The 19962-nt window shown below is 48.1% G+C and overlaps 1 protein-coding gene and 1 pseudogene across 10 annotated transcripts in view; one reads left to right on the top strand and one right to left on the bottom strand.

Moving 5' to 3' along the window:
* ANKRD44 (ankyrin repeat domain 44) overlaps positions 1-7183 on the bottom strand; it is a 368927-nt gene extending 361744 nt beyond the window's left edge. For 9 of the 10 annotated variants that reach the window (XM_070070443.1, XM_051849305.2, XM_051849310.2 and 6 more), the window contains exon 1: positions 6896-7140. In XM_070070443.1, the coding sequence (XP_069926544.1) occupies positions 6896-6922 (27 nt within the window). In that variant the 5' untranslated portion in view covers positions 6923-7140. Of the gene's footprint in view, positions 1-6895 lie in introns of all 10 variants that reach the window. The other variant, XM_051849303.2, reaches the window with a different exon arrangement.
* A 2155-nt stretch (positions 7184-9338) lies between these two features.
* On the top strand, positions 9339-10051 carry LOC138848861 (small acidic protein pseudogene; annotated as a pseudogene).
* Positions 10052-19962: the final 9911 nt, after the last annotated feature.

Below are 19962 nucleotides of genomic sequence, written 5' to 3'. Positions count from 1 at the left end.
CCACATCTGTAAGAAAGTCTGTAACTTGGGGCAGACATTTGGTGCAGCAATTAGGATGCCACTTGGGAAACCTACATCTCATGATTCAAGTCCTCAGCGCCCTCACTTCCAATCCAAGCTTCTTGCTAATGGTCACCCCGGGAAGCAGCAGGTGAAAGCTCAAGTGGTTGGATCACCTGTCACCCATGTGGGAGACCCGGGTGGAATTCTGGGCTTGCAGCTTTGGCCTGGCCCCGTCCTGGCTGTTGCAGTTATTTGGGTAGTGAACCAGTGAATGGAAGATCTCTGTTTCTCTTCCTTTCAAATAAAGTGAAAATAAAATGGAAAGTCTATAACCTGAACTTCCAATAAAGGGACTGAGTCAAAGGAAGGAGGGAACAGAGCTGAGGCTCCATAAAGGAATCCAGTCCAACCTCATCTTACAAAAATGGACCTGAGGGGGCGGGCACTGTGGCGTAGCAGGTTAATGCCCTGGCCTAAAGCACAGGCATCCCATGTGGGCGCCAGTTCGAGACCCGGCTGCTCCACTTCCGATCCAGCTCTCTGCTATGGCCTGGGATAGCAGTAGAAGATGGCCCAAGTCCTTGGGCCCCTGCACCTGTGTGGGAGACCTGGAAGAAGCTCCTGGCTCCTGGCTTTGGATCGGTGCAGCTCCGGCTGTTGCAGCCATCTGGGGAGTGAACCAGTGGATGGAAGACCTCTCTCTCTCTCTGCCTCTCCTTTCTCTTTGTCACTCTTTCAAATAAATAAATGAGTATTTTTAAAAAATGGATCTGAATCCCACAGGGGTTAATCTGACCTGTCAAAGGCTGGCTAATACACAACATATGCCATGCTAATAATCAGTCAGCACGCTTTTCCCCCATCCTTGACTGAGAGTCAGAATATTTCTACCAGATTACTCCTATAACCCCTGGACCAACTGACCCGAACTGATACATGGATGGAAGCCATTTTCCAAATCTAGAGTTGCACAGGGTCACAAAACATTCTTTGTAAAACGTGCTGCAGTGTAGACCTGACTCAAAAGAAAATGACGGCCGGCGCCGCGGCTCAATAGGCTAATCCTCCGCCTTGCGGCGCCAGTCCCGGTCCCGGTGCCGGATTCTGTCCCGGTTGCCCCTCTTCCAGGCCAGCTCTCTGCTGTGGCCAGGGAGTGCAGTGGAGGATGGCCCAAGTACTTGGGCCCTGCACCCCATGGGAGACCAGGAGAAGCACCTGGCTCCTGCCTTCAGATCAGCGCAGTGCGCCGGCCGCAGTGGCCATTGGCGGGTGAACCAACAGTAAAGGAAGACCTTTCTCTCTGTCTCTCTCACTGTCCACTCTGGCTGTCAAAAAAAAAAAAAAAAAAAGACAATTCAAACTAGTTCACTGCCCCTGTCAAGCCTGAGGAGAGCAAATACAGAATCCATGTCGTATGACCATATATCCAGGCGTATCTGGCCAGTCCTGGTTGACACCTATTCCCTAGCTTAATATTTAGTAGTGCTTCCCATAATTCTCCAAAGTGTCCCAGTTTGGTTAAAAATGATACGGTTATCCTAATTCTATGTAACTCCTAATGATCTACAAGTATCTGTAAATGTGCTTTTGTTTGTTTTACTATGTGATGTGTCAGGGAAAAAAATCCACTGAGTCACTAACAATTTTCTCACACAAAGGGTCTTTCAAATAATACTACACTCAAACAATCTTCCAAAGGGCCTTAGGGAACATTATTTCAGCCAACCTTTTTTTAACTATGGATCTTCAATACGGAATTTTCTTTGGAGCAAACAAACAAAAAGTGCCACAGCTTAAACTAGCTTTAAAATCTCAGGACTACTAGATTTCTGTAGCTCTTGCCTATTTTGAAGTGATTTCAGGTTATACTTCAGTCTATAAAAATTCACATTAAATTGTTGAAATGTAAATTTTTGTCAAAGAATACTTCAGCCCTGGCCCTGATATGAGTATTTGTACCTTTTTAGTTATATTTGCTTCTGCAAGTAAAAGTTGAAATCTTTAAAAGAAAATATCAATCAATCCAAGGTTAAACCTTGGGAGCTGGTGTCAGAGTGTGCTAGAGCATCCAATCAGACATTTAAGAGAAGCTTGAGTTTATTTGGAAAAGTCGCTGGTCTGGAGAGCACAGATATCAGCTTTGTGTGCAGGTGAAAGAGAGTGATATCAACACACAGAAAGTTTAAAACATGTATTTGACAACACAGACAGAAGACTAGAAGGAAATACATCAAAATGTCAAGAGTGGTTATCTCCTCCAAGCACAGAGACTTCAGATGGTCTTAACTATTTTTCTTTTTGCTTGTCTAGCTTTCTGGTTGCACTGCAATGATTGTAGTTTATGTGTTCTATAAAAAATATTCAAGAAAAAACTCCCCAAGGTACCAACACATCATTCCCGAGGACGGGGAGGTGGAGAGGTTGCAGAGCCAGGCAGAAGCATCGAAATGGTCCCTTCCTCTGACAAAAGTGGGTCTGGCCCCAAGAGGCAGGAGGAGTGCAGGGAATGCTGTTCACCCAATGGCTTCCCAGTACGTAAGAGCAGGCAGCCATTAGTCCTGCAGCTGCACTGCCCTTTCAACTATGAAAAGTATAGCCTTGTGGTCAGAGCCCCACCTGTGCAATCAGATTGCCAGGGTAGACACTGTGCCGGGTCACTTGCTGGGCGTGTGACCTCAAAGAAGTCAATTAGCCTCTCCATTCTGTTTTCTCATCTATAAAATAGGAATCACACCACCACCTACCTCTCGGTGTGAGTGGGAGGATTAAGAGAGATGATTCACAGCAAGGGCCAACATTCAATGAGAGCACAAAAAACACAAGCCACTATTAGGTGTGTGCCATGAAATCTCAGCTCCCAAGTACACTCCCAAAGCCATGCAGCTGGGCCCCAAAACAACCAGAAAAAGGTCCAAAGAATCAAGGCTTTCTTTTCCCTTCTCTGCTGAAGGCAGGACTACAGCACAGTGTTTGCTTTAACACCAGTGCTCCAGAGAGCAATGGAAGGACAATCCAATAAAATACGTGATGTGTCCCAACGCCCCCACCGTGGGCTAGAAATCCTGCTTTCAAAGCTGCAGAAGCTCTCGCTTCTTGCCACTGCCACAGAGGCCAGCCAATGCCTTTGGCAAGGAGGTAGGTGACTGGAGTGTGAGCTAGGACTTGGCAAGGAGACACGAAGCCAGAAGGCCTCCAGGCAGGAAGCCCCAGAACAGCCACCTGCTAAAAGAGTTTGTCCACAGGCAGCCTGAGAGACGGCAGTGATGCTCAGCACCAGGAGGAGAATCAGGTAAGAACAGCGAACGCTTCAACTACCCAACAGCACTTAGCCACCCTGGTGTTTTGGAACTGTGAGAAAAAAAAAAAAAAAAATTGGTGGAAGGAGATATGATCACACCCTTAAAACAAACTGCTGTAATTCTATGACAGAAAGAACATTTCAAAGAGGTTCAATATCAGGGTTGGCACTGTGGCACAGCAGGTAAGGCTGCCATCTGCAGTGTCTGCATCCCATACTGGCACTGGTTCAAGTCCCAGTTGCTCCACTTCGGACCCAGCTCCCTGCTAATGCACCTGGGAAAGATGGCCCAAGACCTTGGGCCCCTGCACCTGCATGGAAGATCCTGAAGTAGCTCCTGGCTCCTGGCTTTGGTCTGGCCCAGTCCTGGCCATTGCAGCCATTTGAGGAGTGATCCAGTGGATGGAAGATCTCTGTCTCTCCCTCTCTTTCTGTAACTCAACTTTTCCAATAAATAAATAAATCTATAATTTTTTAAAAATTCAATTATCAAATTACAAAAGTTTCATGGCTATCTTGAACCAAAATGCATTACATTTGTATGTAAGCATTTTTTCCTTCCTAAACTTAAAACTATGTTGCTTTTCCAAAGATATAAATATACCTAATGTCCATCTGGGAGAAAATAATTACATTACTAGATTAATTACATAGTTGAGTGTGTTCTATGCTAAAGGATGTATAATCAGGTCCTCCCAGTTTGCCTTGAATTTTCTCAATTTTAGCACCAAACAGTGGGGAACACGTCAGTCCTGGGCAAACTAGGATGGCTGGTCCCTTTACACAGCAAGTAAAATTCTGTGCATTGTCTGAAGAGGAAAACAGAAGAAACAGGCTTAGAAATGCAGAAGTGCTAAATGCCAAGTTTGTTTGTAGCAATAGTTCCCAGTTCCTTTTCATAATTATAAAAAAAAAAAAAAGACTAAAAACCACACTGGCCTCCCCCTCTTCCTCCCTTCCCCCTTCCATTTTACCCTCCCTAAAACAGAATTTAGGAAAAGGCATTTTCCTTCTCTTGTATGACTTAGAGGCCACTGCATGATTGACTGCTGAAGAGACAACAGCTACCAGCTAGCAAACCCCTGCACCCCCCTTTAGCAGGACAGAAGGAATGTGACTGACTGTCGCCTCTTCCTTGAACCACACTGAAAGACTAACCAAAACAAGTCCTGGTTCAGATTATCAACAGCAAGGATGTGTCTTCAAACTAGAAATCTTAGAGCCACAGCAGAAGTCAAGACTTGTCTCACAAAGAGGGCTTGCAGCAGATGGGCAGGGGAGGGAGGGGGTGAAGAGGTGACTGCTCTACCAGAACTGAGTAGCGAGCTAGAGGCTCCACTCCTTCAGGGAGCCCCAGGCAGGATTCCAGACAGGGGGGCTCCCTACTCCCCAGGATGGAGCAAACTCTTCTGGAGGGGTGTAAGCAAAGGGTTTTTAAGTGAGTTGATGAGGCTAAGAGCCAGCTTCTAAGAATTGAGAGTCACAGACACAAGAGGTAAGACTATATAAGGCAAGAAAAGACCACATACTTCCTGGACCTAAAGAAACCAGCACTGCTCCCTTCCCCACCCCACCCCAGCCCACCCCTGCTCCCCACCCAGTCTCCCTCTGGCTTTGCCCCAAGACAGCCTGGCAATGTTTAGATGTTCTTCAATCTTAGAACGTTTTTGGTTTTTTTTTTCCCCCCACATATCAGAAGATGAAACCACATGCAGGTTGGGCAACTCTTTGTTTCTCTCCATGGTAATGCTGGTTTGTTGAGGGAAGGAAGGAGATGTATTTAGAAACATTCTACAAGACAAACATCTTTGAAAACCCTACTCTGCTAAGCCCTGAAGAACAACTTCCTTTCTAAGACCAAGGAATGCACTTGTCAGCAGGGCTGATCTTGATCTGGGAAGGGATGCCTTCTAGCAAGCCTTAGAACACATCCAGGAAGAACAGGGAGGTGTCTTTCTCCCATGAGCAGAAAGCACAGAGTCTGGAAGGCAACGCCAGGAGCCCCAGCTCCCCGACTATGGCCGTGGCCCCTGAGGAGGACTGGTTTCACATCTCCGGATCTGGTTCTTCATTCAGATATCGAAAGATTGGGTGGGGCCAGGTCATCTTGTGTGTGCATCCTCACATCTCAAAAGTTCTAGGTGAAACTCTTTCCTCTAGTAGACAATAACGCCTGTGAGAAACAGAATGACTTTTTGTACTCTAAAGATGTAAGAATGCAGACAAGTATAATAACTTGTACCAGCCACGAGGACAGCACTTAGGCTTACTGAATCGGTGAGATTTGAAACAATCTAATGTCTTAACAGTTGGCGAAGTGTGTGACCAAAAGGTGGAGGAGGAGAGCCTAATAGCAGCTTACAGACACTTCTAAACGCACAGGAATCAATAAAAACAAGTAGATGTACCACAATCACCAGCTGCTCTTGCAGCTAATCTTAAGAACATGAATTTTAACTCAGTGGCCACCCTCCCATTCCCCGCCCCCCCCAACACACACACACACACACACACACACACACACACGCCTCAGAGAAAAACACCTGAACATCTGGTTCTCAAAGGCAGAACGAATCATTGTGATAATCAATTGCATTTCGGTTACATCTTGTTTGCGTGGATACTAACGAGGCAACGAGGCTCCACGTGCAACCTGAAGTTCGAGATGTTTAGTACCAAGGGCCGGCACGTTTGACCCGAGTGTCCAAGTCAAGACCGCCTCTCCGCCCCCCAGGACCCCCAAAGCAAGGTTCATTTCACTACGCATGAATCCCCGGGGGTAGGGGACGGCAGCTTCCTTTCTTTAGTGTTAAAGAGATGCCGACTTTCGTCACGTAACTTGTCTGGACGCCTGTGGGAGCCGACGTCCTAAGGGCAGCAGAGTCCGGAATGCAACACCCCGCAGCAAGCACCGCCAGTGCGATTCGGCGAAGAACCCCGTGCAAGCCGCGGCTCCAGAGCTGCCCTGCGCGATGCCTCGGCCAGGAAAGCAACAAAGCTGATGGACACGCAGAGGGCAGCTCCGCCTGCGAGGGGAGCCTCCGACCCGACTACACCTCCGGCTCAGACAGCCCGGAGCGCCGGCGCTAGGTCCCCATCGCGGTCCGCGCACCCAGCGCCCGGGCTCCTAAGAGGAAGTCAGGAGGTCCCATCAAATGGATAAAGGCAGCGGTCTCGGCTCGACTCCCGCCTGCCTCCGGGAGGGGGTCCCAACTGAGACCCCTTCCCGCTCGCTATCCACCTTCCCCCGGCCGGCGCCCACGCCGGAGAGCGCGCTCCCAGCCTGCGGGGCACCCCGAGCTCCCCTCCCCCTGCCAGCCTGGCCCGCGCGCGACGCTCCTCGCACATCCGCGCCCCGGCGCTCGCGGGCCCTCGAGCCGAGCGCGCAGTTCCGACGGCCCAGGGCGGGGACGGCGCGGCGGGGGCGAGCGGCGGCCGCCGCCGCCGCCCCAGGAGGCACCGGCGGCGGCACACACTCCGCCCCTCGCCGCGAGTAAACAGCCCGCGGGCGCGCCCCGCGCCGCGCCCCCGTCCCGCAGCTCCGCGCCGCCCCGCGCCCGCGCGTCCCGCCCGCCGGCGCCGCCGCCCCCCTACCTGGTCGGTGAGTTTGAGCACTGCCATTCTTCCGCCCCTTGGCGCGCACACGCCTGCAGGTCCCCGGCCCGCAGATGTCACACCGGGAGCCGGGGAAGCGGAAGGGACTGCCAGGGGAAGGGGGAATCTGGCTCCCCAATTTGACAGCCCTCCCCCGGCTCCTCCTCCGCCGCCGCCCCCTCGCGCCGAGAGGCTGACACTGGCTAGTGGGGCTCGCCGCCGAGCCCGCCCGCCTTTCCACAGGAAGTGCCGGCTGCTGCCAGCCGGGCCGCCACTGACATCACTGCGCGCTGGCTTGCTCGCCGCCGCGCCGCCCGGGCCGACGCTGCCTCCTGCCGCCTGCAGCGGCGCCTCGCGGCCCGCGGCCGCGCGCTGGGGCCGGGCTGCCGCCTGCTCTCCGCACCTGCACCCTGAGCGCCGGCGAGCGGGCCCCCGCGCCGCCCCGGGCCGCTGCGGGGCCTGCCCGGAGAGTCGCACACGCGCGCAGCCCAGGGCCCACCCGTGCCCGCACACCAGGCGGGACGAGACAGGCTGCCACTCACGCGCCCCCACTTTGGCCTGGGAGACTAGGTCCCGCCGCCCTCCCAGAGCCGTTTTCCCCGACCCCGACCTCGAGTCTCCAGGGTGGTTCTCGGCCAGGGACCACCGGCACCGGGCTTTCTTTGTCTGGTGCGGGGAGGCCCTGGACACCCTGGGATTCCTCAGCGAGTGTTTCTCGGGAGCTGGGGACCAGGGATTCTGGCCTTCCCTTTCCCCTTGTTCTCCGGCCACCTTCCAGCCAAGCTCGCTCTGACTCAAATTCAGACCGCCTGGGTTTGGGTTTTGCGGGTAGACACGGAGAAGAGCTGTTGAGGGAAACCACGTAGTCTCCTACCAGTTACAGCGTGGGCTACGATGGGAATATTCATGATCTCAGTAAGTGTTGGTACTTCTGGGATTTGGAGCAAACGAGTATTCATTCAACTACTAAGTACTGAGTGCCTTCCTGGTACCAGGCACTGGCTGGCCAGAGAGAGACAGGGAGCATAAACAGACGAGACGCCCACTCGGGGCTCTGACAGGAACCACACAGTCACTGCTAAGAAGGGTAATTACAAACCGAGATAAGCGATCGCTGGCGGGGGCGGTGGGCGTGGAGAATGTTGCTGAAGTGGGAGAGTGGGTGAGGGCAGCTCCCCTGAGAAAGGGACAGGAGCTGACGTCCAGAGAACGAGGAAGCACTGAGAGAGGGAATGCCCCCACGCGGCCCCAGATCCGCTGCTGGCCATAGGTAAGGACAAAGTAGCGCAGAACGGCAAACTAGAGTTGCAGGGTTCCTGGGTCAGTATCAAACCCTACACCCAGCCTTCTTGCACAAACCAAACGTGAGTTCCTTCTCCCCACTTTGAGCGCCTCTGGGATGAGTACGTGTGAGAAAGGAGAGGTGGCAGTGGTAGCAGTACCGTAGCATCTGCATTTATCACCAGCCCCCCGGGCTGGGGAAGCAGCTGAATCCCAAAGTTAGTTTTACAGATTGCGGTTCAGATCATGCAGACAAAGGGAACCGAGGATGTAGCCTCCTGACTCCCGCGCGGGTACTATTGCAGTTACTTCCACACTAGCAATGTGCAGGAGGAAAAAAAACCTCCCCAAGTCCCACTCAAACCCAAAACAGATCGCTTTTGTTACACCTTCGAGGCAGTTCTTCACTGCTGTGTGTGTTGACTAATATCACCTTGCAAGGCTTTGCAGGTAAATGGCTAAAGGCACTGAATTCTGCATATGAATACAGCGGTGTCTCCAGATGGTAACAAATTATTTGATTTGGAGGATGCACTCAACATCTCCCTTACTTCACCATGGATAGGCCTGTACAGAATTTTTAAGGCCAGATTTGAAGGCAGAGGAAGCAGTTCTCATGCATCAGACCCCCATCTCCTTTTTGTAACTAGTATTTTTAATACTCCTTTGACTATTCTCTTTTAAGATTTATTTGAAAGGCAGATTTAGAGAGAGAGAGAGGGAGAGAGAAGGAGAGGCAGAGGTCCATCTGCTGGTTTGCGCCCCAGATCGCCACAACAGCCGGAGTTGGGCCTGTCTGAAGCCAGGAGCTTCATCTGGGTTTCCCACGGGAATGCAGGGGCCCGAGCACTTGGGCCCTCCTCCACTGCCTTCCACGGTGCGGTATCAGGGAGCTGGGTCAGAAGTGGAGAAACCAGGACTCACCCGAACTGGCACCCATATGGGATGCTGCACTGTAGAAGGCGGCTTAATTCGCTATGCCACCATGTTGGCCCCGTGACTATTCTGAAATGCAAATCATAGATACTATTACTACCTGTACTAAATTTTTTAATGAATATAATGCCCTAATTGTATAATAATGGAAAAATAAAATGAAAGCAATGTATAATGAATACATATTCTTGGCAGAAGATAAATAGCATCCAGCTGTTTGATAAGGAGACAGAGCAGCCAGAGGGCACTGCGCTCTGTAGCGGCGCTGCTTGGCCTGCTGGTGCATTGCAGGCTGCTGGTGTCGCCGAGGAGAACGGCAGGTAGGCTCAGGATTCCCCATCGGGATCACCCCAACGATGAGTGCTGCCAGGGAGTCTCACCCATGAGAGGAGAGCATTCAGCCTCCCCACTGGACAGTCTTGGATCTAGCAATTGGTAGATGGCAGACTTGGGGAATGAAGAGAGAAAACAAAAGCTCTTGAGACTTATGGGGTGCAGGAAAGAAAGAACATACAATCGTCTTGTCACAGGAGATCACAAAACAACATCTCACTTCCAAACGGGAAGAAGACAGAACTGGAGTCTTAGTATCAGCAAAGAATGGACAGTAAATTAGCAGGAAGATCGGCGACATCGTGGACTTGGCTTCAGTGAGGTGGAAGACCAAGATGGGGAGGGTGACATGGCTGGAGATGATGATGATGATGATGATAATGAGTCACCTGAAAGTCCAAATGACCCTGAAAGTGATTCAGAGTCAGAGAAAGAAGAATCTGCTGAAGAACTCCAAGCTGCTGAGCACCTGATGAAGTGGAAGATCCAAAACACAAAAAGGATGCAAAGAGCAATTATAAAATGATATTTGTCATAACTCCCAAACACTTAGTCTTTGTATTAAAAGTAAGCCCCCAGGACCGGCACTGTTGCGCAGCGGGTTAAAGCCCTGGCCTGAAGCGGTGGCATCCCATATGGGTGTCAGTTCTAGACACAGCTGCTCCTCTTCTGATCCAGCTCTCTGCTATGGCCTGGGAAAGCAGTAGAAGATGGCCCAAGTCCTTGGGCCCCTGCATGGGATACCCGGAAGAAGCACCTGGCTCCTGGCTCCTGGCTTCAGATAGGCACAGCTCCGGCTGTTGCAGCCATCTGGGGAGTGAACCAGTGGATGGAAGATCTATCTCTACATCTCTCTATAACTCTCAAAGAAATAAAATAAATCTTTTTTTAAAAATGTAATCCTTATTGTTATAATGCACAGACCTTTTGTGTTAGTTTTTTTTTTTTTTAAGATATATTTATTTGAAAGGGAGAGTTACAGAGAGGCAGAGGGAGAGGGAGAGAGAGACAGAGAGGTCTTCCATCTGATGGCTCACTCCCCAATGGCCACAACAGCCAGAGCTGCACTGATCCAAAGCCAGGAGCCAGGAGCTTCTTCAGGTCTTCCACACAGAAGGCAGGGGCCCAAGGACTTGGGCCATCCTCCACTACTTTCCCAGGCCATAGCAGAGAGCTGGATCGGAAGTGGAGCAACTAGAACCTGAACCCACGTCCATATGGGATGCTGGCACTGTAGGCGGTGACTTTACCTGTTATACCCAGTGCTAGCCCCATATTATAATTTTTAAAAAAGGCCCTTTTAAATAATTATGAAGAATTTTTGCTTTCAAATGCCATGAGTTACACTTTTATGGGCATGACTATAATCTTTTTTTTTTTTTTTTTTTTTTTTTTTGACAGGCAGAGTGGACAGTGAGAGAGAGAGAGACAGAGAGAAAGGTCTTCCTTTTTGCCGTTGGTTCACCCTCCAATGGCCGCCGCGGCCGGCGCGCTGCGGCCGGCGCACCACGCTGATCCGATGGCAGGAGCCAGGAGCCAGGTGCTTTTCCTGGTCTCCTATGGGGTGCAGGGCCCAAGCACCTGGGCCATCCTCCACTGCACTCCCTGGCCACAGCAGAGGGCTGGCCTGGAAGAGGGGCAACCAGGACAGAATCCGGCGCCCCGACCGGGACTAGAACCCGGTGTGCTGGCGCCGCCAGGCGGAGGATTAGCCTAGTGAGCCGCGGCGCCGGCCTCATGACTATAATCATTTTTATGAAGAGCAAGAATTGTATAAAAAAATAAATACCGTACTCAACTTCCTTTCATAGTAGCATCATCAGTGCTCCAATCTCCCCCCTTCAAATGCAGTATCAGGGAGATACCTTTTGTTTGTAGTAGTGCTTCCATCTTTTTTTATTTTATTTTTTGGTTCCTCATATTTTTCTCAGTAAAAATTTTGTGAAACATATACTTTGCTATAGCAGAAATATTCATCATGGATATTTCTGCTGCCAGTCACAATCTAAATTAATGTTGGCAATAGATTAAGTACTTAATTTACTCTTTCAGACTCAGCTCCTTTGGACCAAAGCAACATGAAAATAAGTACTTTCATACCTGTCAGAATGGAATTACAACTCACATATATTTGGAATACTATGATCCCAAAGCAGTCTTTATATAATTTTGTTTTTGTTTTTGTTTTGTTTTGTTTTACAGGCAGAGTGGACAGTGAGATAGACAGAGAGAAAGGTCTTCCTTTTCCATTGGTTCACCCCCCCAATGGTTGCTGCGGCCGGCGCACTGTGGCCGGCACCCGGCGCTGATCTGAAGCCAGGAGCCAGGTGCTTCTCCTGGTCTCCCATGGGGTGCAGGGCCCAAGGACTTGGACCATCCTCCACTGCACTCCCGGGCCACAGCAGAGAGCTGGCCTGGAAGAGGGGCAACTGGGACAGAATCCGGCGCCCCGACCGGGACTAGAACCCAGGGTGCCAGCGCCACAGACTGAGGATTAGCCTAGTGAGCCATGGCGCCAGCCTATATAATTTCAATTACATTGTATATTGGGTTTTTGATAAAATTTGGATACTTTTTTTTTTTTAAGATTTATTTGTTTATTTGAAAGGCAGAGTTACAGAGAAGCAGAGGGAAACAGAGGTCTTCCATCACTGGTTCACTTCCCAAATGGCCACAATGACCAGAACTGGGAAGATCTAAAGCCAGAAGCCAGGAACTTCTTCAAGATCTCCCACGAGGGTGCAGGGGTGCAGGCTTGACCTGCCAGGCCCGTGCACTCCTGGGATGGTGAGACGACAGCATTCCTCAGCAAGAAGCATCGGGGACAAGTTTCCATGAACATGTCCACTTTATTAACAAGCAAGCACATCATTAAAGGGCAGGCAGGAGGGACGTAACTAATTCAGGGCAACACTAATTCTATGGGAGAGAACCGACACTGGTACCGCTATGCTTCTCCAATCAGCTTGAAGGTCACTTAGCTAGGATAGCTTTCCAGGTGGTCCTAATGGGCCTGGGCCACATCCAGGAGCTGTTTACCTGATTGGTGATTACAGGGCCCTTTCACAGGGAGCAGGGGTGGGGGAGAAGCGCCTGGGGCTCTCACCGCCTGCCAGCAGTCAGGTTGTGGGGTCCTTGGGGGGGGCGGGGCATGGTGTGCCACACCCTCTCAACCTCCTGCATTGGCAGGGCAGGCAGACTCCCCACCAGGTACAGAATCACCCGCACAGGGGCACAAAGACTTGGGCCATCTTCTACTGCTTTCCCAGTCCATAGCAGAGAGCTGGATTGGAAGTGGAGCAGCCAGGATGAGGGATGCTGGCACTACAGGCGGCAGCTTTAGCCACTACACCACAGCGCCAGCCCCACATCTGGTCAATTTTTACAGAAGAAATTATTTATCTGATCATTTAGTCCTATCTATTTAGAAATATGTAAAGATGGTTTTTTTTTTTTTTCTTAAGGTAAAATGTGACCAAAGTTCTTTTTCTCCATAAGGTCTAAATAAAGAGAAAATAGTTTCCTATTAAGAAAAAAAAAAAAAAAGGAGGAGGAGGAGGAGGAGAAGAAGAAGACAAAGCAGTACGAGGCTTGTACCTGTATGTACAAGTTTAGTGGGAGCCAGCATCATGGTACACTAGGTTAAGCTGACTCCTGAGGTGCCAGAATTCCTTATTGGCATTGATTCTGAGTCTTGGCTGCTCCACTTCCAATCCAGCTCTCTGCGATGGCCTGGAAAAGCAGCAGAAGAGATGCCCCAAGTACTTGGGCCCCTGCCACCCAAGATCTGGATAGAGTTCCAGGTTCCAGGCTTCAGTGGAGCCCAGGCCATTGCAGTCATTTGGGGAGTCAATTGCAGAATGAAAGATCTCTCTTCCTGGCTCTCTGCCTCTCCCTCTCTCTCTGTAACTCTGCCTTTCACATAAAAAATTTTTAAAATCTTTAAAAAGTCAACCTCTAAAAAATTATTGTGAGAGAACTATAACTGCAGACCAATATGAATGTATAATATCAACAACTCAAATATCAAGACTGGTGTTGTCATTGGTGACATAGTTTTGTGAGAGGCTGAACAACTTTTCATCAACAAAGGATTGGGCTAACTTTATTGACATGGGTGCATTTACCAGAAAGTCTAGATTTAACATGTTAACGTATGCACTGAAAGTGACTCTGACAGTTTGTGTACTTGGTTAAATAAAACTCCCACACAGTCACTTCAAATGGTGCTGGGAAAATTGGATTTCCACATGCAGGAGTATGAAGCAGGACCCATACCTTACACCTTACATGAAAATCCATTCAAAATGGATTAAAGACCTACATCTATGACCTGATACCATCAAATTACTAGAGAACATTGGGGAAACCTTGCGAGACATTGGCAAAGGCAAAGAGTTCTTGGAAAAGATCCCAGAGGCATAGATAATCAAAGCCAAATTGACAAATGGGATTACATCAAATTGAGAAGCTTCTGTACTGCAAAAGAAACATTCAAGGAAGTGAAGAGGCAACTGACAGAATGGGAGGAATTATTTGCAAATTATGCAACTAATAAAGGATTAATAATCAGAGTATATAAAGAGATCAAGAAATTCCACAACAACAAAACCCAGTTAAGAAATGGGCCAAGGACTTAAACAGACATTTTTCAAAATAGGAAATCCAGATAGCCAACAGACACATGAAAAAAATGCTCAGGATCACTAGCCATCAGGGAAATGCAAATAAAAACCACAATGAAGTTTCACCTCACTGCAGGTAGAATGGCTTTTATACAGAAATCAACAAACAACAAATGCTGGAGAGTACTTGGGGGAAAAGGTACCCTAATCCACTGTTGCTGGGAATGTAAACTGGTAAAACCATTATGGAAATCAGTTTGGAGATACCTCAGAAATCTGAATATAAACCTACTATATGACTCAGCCATTCCCCTCCTAGGAATTTATCCAAGGGAAATGAAATCAGCAAATAAGAGGTATCTGCACACCCATGTTTACTGCTGCTCAGTTCACAATAGCAAAGACATGGAATCAACCTAAATGTCCATCAGTTGTTGACTGGTTAAATAAATTATAGGATATGGGTCTGGTGCCATGGCGCACTAGGTTAATCCTCTGCCTGCAGTGCTGGCATCCCATATGGGCGCCGGGTTCTAGTCCCAGTTGCTCCTCTTCCAGTCCAGCTCTCTGCTGTGGCCCGGGAAGGCAGTGGAGGATGGCCCAAGTGCTTGGGCCCTGCACCTGCATGGGAGACCAGGAGGAAGAACCTGGCTTCGGATCGGCGCAGTGCCAGCTGCAGCAGCCATTTGGGGAGTGAACCAACGGAATGAAGACCTTTCTCTCTGTCTCTCTCTCACTGTCTGTAACTCTACCTATCAATAAATAAAAAAAAAATTTTAAATCTTAAATAAATTATGGGATGGAATACTACACAGCAATAAAAAATGAAATCCCATCATTAAGCTAGACCCAAAGGGACAAATATCACATGTTCTCCCTTATCTGTGATAACTAATAGAATACCTGAAAGGAAATCTGTAGAAGTGAAATTGACACTTTGAGAAGCAATGACTTGAACAGCCCTTGTCCTGTCAAGGAACAGGTTTTTTGTTTGTTTGTTTTTTCTTAATGGAGAATGGGAATGGGAGAGGGAGGTGGAGTGGGAGTGAGGGTGGAAGGGCTGGTATGATGGGAAGAATCACTGTATTCCTAAAGTTGTACTTAAGAAATTTGTACTCATTAAATAGTTTCTTTTGGGGGAGGGGACTCACACACAACAGTGGTCTGTAAGCAATGAGCTCAAGATGCCAAAATGCCTCTGATATAATGTAGAGAAAGAAACTCAAAGGCTTATGATGGTAGGAATACCGGGATGATTTTATAATGTGTAATCTATACAACCAACCCCATTATTACCTAACCCTAGGGGGTTCAGTGTCCACATCTCTGGGAGGTCTTTACCTTAAGGCTTAGTCAGGGGAGCACTAGGGAAGCTCTGGCTTAGCTGGATATTATGGAAGGAGATGCTTCCATTGAGGTGGATCCCTGATTTCTTTAATACTGTGGAATCTGAAATGGCAATGGCCAAGTAGCATCAAGAAGTGGGTATATTTATTAAAATGGGCAGCAGGAGCAAAGTAGTTCTCAAAGGTCTTGACCTACAGGAATATTTGGAAGTGCCCTAAGTAGCCTTAGGAATGAAATGGAAGACTTCTGAAATATCCCTTGATCTTTATAACAGGAAAACTTTAGTTCTCCTGCCTAGAACCTGATTTAAGCTATCAAATAAAAAGTTCTCCTCTCATCCAATTTCCTAAGCCAGTTCACAGACACAGAGCACCTTGATTAAAAGGGAAGGCTTGCCCAGGTTCAGTCTCTGTTTCCACTCCTGATTCCAGCTTCCTGTACATAGCAAGTGATGGCTCAAGTGGTTGGATCTCTGCCATCCACATGGGAGACCTGGCTTCAGCTTGGCTCTTGGCTTCCACCTGGCCCAGTGCCAACTACTGCCAGCATTTGGAAACTGAACCAGCAGGTGGAAACACTCTTTCTCTCAAATAGATAAAATTATGTATATTTACAGAATGGGAGGCTGATCCCCTTAAGGATAGATCTTGTAGCATTGCTATAAATATATACTACAAATCCTCATTCAAGCCTTCCCAAAAGGAACCTGATGTCATAGATTGGGTAACCATGTGCTGGGAAAAAGGATTTCAGGGATTACTAGACATTGTTTCTGAATCAATCCTAATCCCTAAGGATCCAAAATACCACTGGGTCCACCAACCAGAGTAGAGACTTAGTCAGGTGATAAATTGAGTTTTCACCCAAATATAAATCGCCATGGATCCCAAACTTCTGCAGATCCACTTATGGTCAATTCTTAAACATATAATTAGAATAGACATATTCAAGAACTAGCATAATCTCCACATTGCTCCTTGGGTCCACAGAGTGAAGGAAACCTGTGGAATTTCTCCTTGCTACCAGACTAGAAAACCAAAGCAATGCCACAGCCCTGGAGTACGTAGAAATTAATACTACTGTAAAAGATGTGGCAGATGCGGGGGCAGTGACACTCTCACATCCCACTCACCTGTCTGGCCTCTGCAGAAGGTACGGTGGGTCTTAGAAAACAACTGTGAAATGTTGTAAACTTGGTCAGATGGCAGTGCCAGCTGCAATGGCCCTTCCATATGAGCTCTTTTTTATAGCAGCAAATAAACACAGCCCTCAGCACCTGGAATGTCTCTGCTTTATCTATTCCAGTTTTCACCAAAGGTTGTTTTCTTTTATGTGGCAAGATGACCATTTTTGCAGTCTCATCTATGGGATGTAAACCCTCTGCTGTAATCTTGTCTGCAGCGATTTTTTTTTTTTTTTTTTTTTTTGACAGGCAGAGTGGACAGTGAGAGAGACAGAGAGAAAGGTCTTCCTTTGCCGTTGGTTCACCCTCCAATGGCCACCGCAGCCGGCGTGCTGCAGCTGGCACACCGCACTGATCCAAAGGGGCAGAAGCCAGGTGCTTCTCCTAGTCTCCCATGGGGTGCAGGGCTTAAGAACTTGGGCCATCCTCCACTGCACTCCCTGGCCACAGCAGAGAGCTGGCCTGGAAGAGGGGCAACCGGGATCTGCAGCGATCTTGATCAGTGTCTTAAAGACAGTAGACTGATCGGACCTGCTGAAGAGGAAGTAACAAACACTGTAGATGCCTTAATATAATACAGGTAAGACAGAGTGGTCTGTAAACCTCAAGAAAATTCACCATCGTAGTGAAGTTTCTGGGAGTCTAGTGATCTGGAAGATGCCCTTCAAGGAAAAAGACAAATTGCTGCACCTTACACCATCTACTACTGAAAAGAGACACAATCCTAGTTGGGCCTCTTCGGATTTTACAGACAATATGTAGCTACAGTGGAGTGGAGTGCTGTGATCCATTAACCAAGAAACACATAGGGTGGCTTAAAAGCCCATGAGAGTATTTCAGGCATGGAAAGCCAAGACACTCTGGCAAAAGATCTCTGTGAGTGAGATCCCAGTGGAAAGAACAGGTCATCAAAGAAGGAGGTACCTTTCTCTGAAAGGAGGAGAGAACCTCCACTTTGACTATGACCTTGTCTAAACAAGATAAGAGTCGGAGAACTCAGAGGGCTTCCATAGCCTTGGAAACTCATGACTGGAGCATAGGGAGATTACTGATGCCATAGACAGGAGTGTCAATTGGTAAAGTCAACAACAGGAGTCACTGTGCACTTACTCCTCATGTAGGATCTCTATCTTTAATGTGCTGTACATTGAGATTTAATGCTATGAGTACTCAAACAATATATTTCACTTTGTGTTTCTATGGGGGTGCAAACTGTTGAAATCCTTACTTAATGCATACTAAACTGATCCTCTGTAAAAAAAAAAAAAAAAGAAAGAAAGAAATTATCAATTCCCAACTTGACTCTCACTGGGATTAAACATGACAATAGGTCTGCTCTGATTTCATCATCATTTAAAAAAAATCATCTATTATTTTTCACTTTTTGTTTCTGTGTGGGAGCAAACTGTTGAAATCCATACTTAATGTATACTAAGCTGATCTTCTGTATATTAAGATAGTCGAAAATGAATCTTGATGTGAATGGAAGGGGGGAGGGAGTGGGAAAGGGGAGGGTTGTGGGTGGGAGGGACGGTATGGGGGGGAGGCCATTGTGGTCCATAAGTCGTACTTTGGAAATTTATATTCATTAAATAAAAGTTAAAAAAAAAAAAAGAATAATAGAGGGGCTGGGGCTGGGGCTGAGACTGTGGCATAGTAGGTTAAGCCTCTGCCTCCGGCACTGGCATCTCATATGGGCACTGGTTCTAGTCCTGGCTACTCCATTTCTGATCCAGCTCTCTACTATGGTCCGAGAAAGCAGTAAAGATGGCCCAAGTACTTGGACCCCTGCACCTGTGTGGGAGACCCAGAAGAGCCCAGCTCTGGCTATTACGGCCATTTGGGGAATGAATCAGAGTATGGAAGACCTCTCTGTGTGTCTCTCCCTTTCTCTGTATGTAACTCTGCCTCTCAAATAAATATTAAAAAAAAAATAGAAGAAAGATCTGTGGCAGGACCTATGAGCCAGAGGAATTCAATGACATTTTAAGTGTTGCTGCTCCTCTGCGTGCACTGGACCGGACGCTTGTTGTTCCCTTTTTTACAAGTCTTTTCTATAGTAAAGTAAGAATGAGTAAACAGCAAACTCCCAAAGCAAGAATGAGTAGAGAGAAACGAGAAAGAATGAAGCAGCGAACTTCCCCGCGAACTCTCCAACGCACTCTCCAACCAACCCACACCACCGTGCCGTCTCTCTTCTCCTTTATAGTCCTCTCCACCAATCCGTGCTCCGCCTGTCCACGTGTTGAGCATGCTGTTCTCTTCCCATCAGAGGATGAATCGGCTCCTGCAGCTTCTAGTAGTCAAGATGAGTCAGCTGTGTAAAAGCTGGTTACTCCTTATCAGCGCCATGTTATGGGAGGCGGGCTTCGCCTCCCATAGGAGACGGATTCTGCCTCCCACAAAGTGTCTGTTGCGAACAGAGATGCTATCTAAAAGAGCTGCAATGCAGACTTCCATGGTTTTAGAGCAGACTACACCCTTTTCAGCAGATCACTAGTCTTCATTTGAGATACAGTACCTCCCTTGCTGAGTGAATTTGAATGGCTAGTGATGAGACATCACATGACCAGTAACCTCAGCTGCCCTTTATTTTACCTACCATCCATAAGACTGGACGTGCACAAGGACAGTCCTTCATCAAATGGAATGTATGTGAGAGTCTGGGCTTGAGCACGTCCAGAAAGTACAAGTTCACTTAGCAGGTGGCTCAGATGCCTTTGATCTTTGCAAGTACTCTTGGTATATTGCCTCTGCATCTTCAACCTCACGGGGAATTTCCCAAGAGCATTTTTCTGGTTTACAGACAGTCCTCCTAGATACACACACAAGCTGTTTCACAATTACAATCCCCATGAGGAATGCCCCTGATGAGTGTCCTGAAGGGAAATTTTCTCAGTACCAGTAATTTCCAGCAATTCACTGTATACATCTAAACACATTCATAGGAAATTATTGATGGTTTTTGCTAAATGGTAAGCAAATTGGAAAAAATTTGATAAATTAGTGAAAAGGAGGTCTGAGGAAGAGATGTATGGATGCATCTTCTAAATGGACACGAGTAAGAGGAGTTTGTGTCCTCATTATGTGCATGCTCACCATAGGACATCCACTCAGAGAATGATTTCAATAATAAGGGGGCTGGTGCTGTGGCATAGTGGGTTAAGCCTCTGCCTGCAGTGCCAGCCTCCTATATGGGTGCCAGTTTTTGTCCCAGTTGTTCCACTTCTGATCCAGCTCCCCGCTGATGGCCTGGAAAAGCAGTGGAATATGGCCCAAGTCCTTAGGCCTCTGCACCCATGTAGGTGACCCAGAGAAGGCTCCTGGCTCCTGGCTTCAGATCAGCCCAGCTCCAACCATCG

The sequence above is a fragment of the Oryctolagus cuniculus genome, chromosome 3 (genome assembly GCF_964237555.1).
Source record: "Oryctolagus cuniculus chromosome 3, mOryCun1.1, whole genome shotgun sequence".
NCBI classification, from domain to species: Eukaryota; Metazoa; Chordata; class Mammalia; order Lagomorpha; family Leporidae; genus Oryctolagus; species Oryctolagus cuniculus.
This window is presented reverse-complemented; position numbering and strand designations above follow the sequence as displayed.